General features: G+C 43.4%; 1 protein-coding gene across 2 annotated transcripts in view; it reads left to right on the top strand.

The window, feature by feature from the left end:
• The window catches only part of RBM6 (RNA binding motif protein 6), a 109,044-nt gene extending 104,483 nt beyond the window's left edge, over positions 1 to 4,561 (top strand). For both annotated transcript variants that reach the window (XM_007466219.1, XM_007466220.1), the window contains 3 exons: positions 277 to 374; positions 2,915 to 3,044; positions 4,315 to 4,561. In XM_007466219.1, the coding sequence (XP_007466281.1) occupies positions 277 to 374; positions 2,915 to 3,044; positions 4,315 to 4,440 (354 nt within the window). In that variant the 3' untranslated portion in view covers positions 4,441 to 4,561. The remainder of the gene's footprint in view (positions 1 to 276; positions 375 to 2,914; positions 3,045 to 4,314) is intronic.
• Positions 4,562 to 5,291: the final 730 nt, after the last annotated feature.

Raw genomic sequence — 5,291 nt, forward strand, 5'->3', positions numbered from 1 at the left:
AAAAAAAAAAAAAAAAAAAAAAAAGAATCCACCTGTGGAGGCATATTGGAGAGCACCTCCTCCTCAGAAGAGGAAAAGATAGCCTCCTCTTCCCAAATTTACCAGTTAGAGAAGCCACTACTTTCTCAAGAAGAATGTTTGAAGGAATGAGAGATTCCAGGAGTTACCAGTTGAATCCCTTCACATTAGAAGAAATATCGGGAATAAAGTGAAGCTTTTGCACTCTCCCACCCCCTCAGATGGGAGTCTCAGATCTGTTCTTCTGCTTACCAACAGGGAAGGTTTAAAGAAAGAGGAAATGATCGCAGGGAAAAGCTCCAATCTTTTGATTCTCCAGAAAGGAAACGAATTAAATACTCCAGGGAAACTGACAGGTAAGCTAGAAACTCTTCACTCAGCCTAGGTCTCAAGCCTAATGATGAAACCATCACTTTCTCTAACATGCTGCCTTTTTCTCTCTCGGGGAGTGAGGTTATCGGGAGCAGGTTCTGTCTGAACTCTTGAGCATGAAGTTCACCCCAGCCTTTTTACCAACTGTCTTAACACAGGGAATATGTATGTTTGCATGTAAGAATCACTGGCTGCTTAGCTGCTCAAAACCAGGGCTGGAGTGGCTATAGTTGGGAACCTTTTCTCTCCTCATCAGTAACGCTGTACCCCTGTATTAGCCTGATAAGAATGTCACACTCTTGGACTTTTTTCTCTAGGGAACCTCCGTTCTCACACATTAGGTGCTGAATAAATGGTTGGCTGCTGATAGAAATATATGATCTCTAGCTTCCTGTGCTTGTTTCTGGTCAGAGAGCTCCCAAGTTGTGAGTCCAGAGTTATACAGAATTTGCTGATAGCCCACTGTGTACAGATACTGCACCAAGGGCAAGGAATATTCATGTGGACAAGACACGTATTATCCTTGACTGTCTGAACAGAGAATAGGAAGGCTTAGGTGATACTTTGTCTTGTAGGGCAGACACAGAAATCCAGTGGAGAAGGGGAGGGCATTTCAGTTGGAGGGAACTGCATGCTTCATGGATGAAAGAGAGAGAGGTCATGATGCATTTGAGAAGTTGTAAGTAGCTTGATGGGCTGAACACTGAAGATAAGTGGTTGAGTGACAAGGAGATGAGGCTGGCTCAACAGTCCAGTTCGTGAAGTTCATGCTCCTTTAACACCTTGCTAAGACTTTGTCTTAGGGCAGTGGGAGGTTATGAAATGGTTTTAAGCAGGGTATTGATCTAGTGAAACTTGAACAAGTCTCTACATTGGTAAGCAAAAGAACTAGTAGCCAGGGTAGAGTATGCCTGTGGGGAAAGGGGAGATGATTGATGGAGAAAGGCCCCGAAGAAGTCTAGATGGGGTCTGGGGCTCTGGCATTCCAACTTATTTGTTCACAGCCCTCAATAAGAGATTATTTTGAATCATGGCCCAGAATATATGTATGTGTGTAAATAACTGAAAAAGAAATCTTCATGAAAAATACTTCCTTACTGTGCAATAAACACATTTTTATTTTAGTCTATTCTATTCGCATTTGTAAGAAGTGCTAAGTTGGGACCACTTAATCAATGTAGCATCCCATTAGGTCATTCTCTGCAATTTGAAATACACTGAACGATGACGAAACTGAAGGAGTCAGCCAGCAGGAGGAAGAGCACCTTAGCCCTGAGTCAGTTGGGTGTAGCTGGGTGTAGAAAGAGATGCCTCTCTATTCTCATCACCCATCACATCACATTGTACTGGCTCTCCTCCTTCTAAGTCTTCTCTCCTGCTCCTCTTCCTTTTCTGGGTTATTCCAGATATTCTCCAGGACTCTGCCCTCAGTTTTCCTTTATTCTTGCTCCTCCATCCTCTTGACTTGGACTGTCTACGGTACCCAAGGCTTTAGCCACCACTCACAGGCTAACAAGTCCTATGGCTCCATCTCAAGTCATTTCTGTTTTCTGAGCTCAAAATCATTATCTCTGTTTACCTTCTGGGCATATCCTCTTGGCCACTTCTCAGCCTCCTCACACTAAACAATTACTCAGTATTATATTCCACATTATTCTCTAGTCCAGTCCTGCTAACCTGCTGTATTCCTATTTCAGAGTAGTAACATAATCGCATCATGGTCTACCTGGTCTGTCCCAATCTTCCTCCTTTATCCTCTGTATCGTTAGTGGCCACATCCATAATTAAGCCTTGCCCCAATTCCGAGCTCACCTCCAAACTGGACTGCTTACTCCCCATCTTTGCTCTTCAGTCTTTCTACCCTACCACCAAAATGACCTTTATAAACAGAAATCTCCTAAAACTAGCCTTTTTGTGAACATATACCTTGCCTAAAGGGAGGCCTGGGTTCCAGAGATTCTTTGCCTGAAGTATGAAGTACAGAGTCATGATTTAGCATGATGTTCAAGGCTTTTCACAATCTGGCTCAAGCAGCCTTTTGTCAATTCCTGCCACTCTTCTTCTGGACAAATTGTATTCTTTCACTTCTCCTTGCTTGTGTCCTCCTTTCCTCCCATGCTTTTTCTAGCTCACAAGCTCCTCATTTGTTAAGACCCAGTTCAGGTATACCCTCCTGTTAGAATTCCTCATTTTTGGTGATGCCCCTTCAGGTTTGTGTTCCCTGTTTGTTTTTCCATAGTAGATATATACTCTTGCTACATCCATGGCTGAGCTCTTCAATGTGCTGTAAGCATCTGTTGACATATTATCCTTCTCACATCCTTCCCCATGAACAGAGTCAGGTCTTGGTCATCTCTGTATCCCCAGGACAAAGCCAGTTTCATAGATGGCAGGCACTCAAAGATACTGTTTAATATTCTTAAGAGGAGGCAAATCTGAATCAAGAGGACAGAGGTTTTTATTGGGCTCACAAGCATGTCACTTTGAAAGTGCTGGTGTCTAAGTATGTATGCTTCTTTTGCAGTGATCGTAAGCCTGTTGGTAAAGAAGGCATCGACAATAGCAGCAAAGGAGGCTGTGTCCAACAGGCCACTGGCTGGAGGAAGGGGGCAGGCCTCGGATATGGCCATCCTGGATTGGCTTCAGCAGAGGAGGTGAAATGGTTTCCATCTTGTTAGGGGTGGCATGAACCTGGCATATACTTAGTTTCCTCTCATTCTGTGGCCCAGAGCTATGTTCTTGCCTATTAGCTGGGCTTTCACCACTGCTGGCAAAGAACGTGAGAGCTGAGAAGCCTGTCAGTCTTTTTTTTTTTTTTAAAGCAGATGTTGGGGGTAGGAGTTTATTAATTTATTTTATTTATTTTTGCTGTGTTGGGTCTTCGTTTCTATGCGAGGGCTTTCTCTAGTTGTGGCAAGCGGGGGCCACTCTTCATCGCAGTGCATGGGCCTCTCTTGTTGCAGAGCACAGGCTCCAGACGCGCCGGCTCAGTATTGTGGCTCACAGGCCTAGTTGCTCCGCTGTATGTGGGATCCTCCCAGACCAGGGCTCGAACCCATGTCCCCTGTATTAGCAGGCAGATTCTCAACCACTGCGCCACCAGGAAAGGCCCGAAGGCTGTCAGTCTTTTTTTTACATCTTTATTGGAATATAATTGCTTTACAATGGTGTGTTAGTTCCTGCTTTATAACAAAATGAATCAGTTATACGTATACATATATTCCCATATCTCTTCCCTCTTGCATCTCCCTCCCTCCCACTCTCCCTATCCCACCCCTCCAGGGGGTCACAAAGCACTGAGCTGATCTCCCTGTGCTATGTGGTTGCTTCCCACTAGCTATCTATTTTTCGTTTGGTAGTGTATATGTGTCCATGCCACTCTCTCACTTTGTCCCAGCTTACCCTTCCCCCTCCCCATATCCTCAAGTCCATTCTCTAGTAGGTCTGTGTCTTTATTCCTGTCTTACCCCTAGGTTCTTCATGACATTTTTTTTTTTCTTCTTAAATTCCATATATATGTGTTAGCATACGGTATTTGTCTTTCTCTTTCTGACTGACTTCACTCTGTATGACAGACTAGTCCTGGGTCCCATGAAGGGCCTCACCCCTCATGTTTAAGGAAAAGAAGAGAAGATAGAAAAAGTGATAAGAGGGAACCCTCTCCATTTTGTGTTGTCTTAGTCCCTGTCTGAAAATGCCACATATAGGAGATGGGCTTCTCACATTTCTGGTGTTAAATCCTGTATCCTGAAATCATGGCATCGCCACCCTCCTTATTCATCTTGAGTGTTTGTTTATTAAGCATTCTTTAAAAATTCTCCTATATCCTGCTCCTTACTAGTCCAGAAATGCTTATAGTCGAAGACCAGCCCTGAGGCTAATTAATTCATAGAGCCCACTTCATTGTTTGTCTTTGTTTTACAGACTGAAAGCCGGATGAGGGGTCCCAACGTGGGAGCTCCAGGAAGAACCAGCAAGAGACAGTCCAATGAGACTTACCGAGATGCTGTGCGAAGAGTCATGTTTGCTCGGTATAAAGAACTCGATTAAAGAGTGGAGACAAGTCCCACAGGACACAGCCTCCTTCTTGTTTTGTTTGTCCGTCTCTCCTTTTGTTTTGTTACTGTTCTTGCTGCTAGAACTTTTTTAAATAAACTTTTTTTCAACGTGACTTCTTTTGGTGGTTAAATTTTTCTCCCATGGGTGGCGGGGTGGGGCTAATGTTAGGAGGAAGAGAGTCCTTTGGTGTGGGTCCATTTGAGGTGATGCTGAAATGGCAACAAGGGCTGTAGTAAGCCCTGGAACAGTGCCTGCTATCAGTGTGAGTGGACTGGTTGCAGTGACCCTTGAACTCTGGCTTGTATGAATACTGTCAGATTTTTTAAAATTATTTTCCTAATCTAATTAGTGAAAATAGCATCACACATTATTGTAACTGCTAAGGCTGAACATATTTCCATATGTTGGTTTACTAGTCATTAGACCTTCAGAAGTCCTCTTCTGACTTTGTTGGGGGACGGGGGGAGGCAGTGTTGTGACAGCTCTTTTTCTGAGTGTCTGTGGAGTGTTCACTGCTTCACACATTGTGATCACCACAGCAAGTTGGCATAATAAGAATTACCACTTCTCTCCAGACACTGCCCCAGCTTTTCCTTTCCTCCATGGCTAGAACTCTCCAAAGAGATGTCTGCCCTCTTTTAAATCTTTATTGCCCACCATATTACTCATACCATTTCACAGAATTTGCTTAAAAAGTGAGGTTTTTTTGTGTTTTTAATTCTTTATAGTTAAAAAGACTGCTATATCCTAGGCACCTATTAAAACTTTAAAAAATAATTTCTCAAGGGAACATATGTTACTAAGAATTGCACTTTTCAGGTATCTCAGGGGAAGAATGTTTC

The sequence above is a fragment of the Lipotes vexillifer genome, unplaced genomic scaffold, assembly GCF_000442215.2.
Source record: "Lipotes vexillifer unplaced genomic scaffold, Lipotes_vexillifer_v1.1 scaffold1004, whole genome shotgun sequence".
In the NCBI taxonomy this organism is placed as follows: Eukaryota; Metazoa; Chordata; class Mammalia; order Artiodactyla; family Lipotidae; genus Lipotes; species Lipotes vexillifer.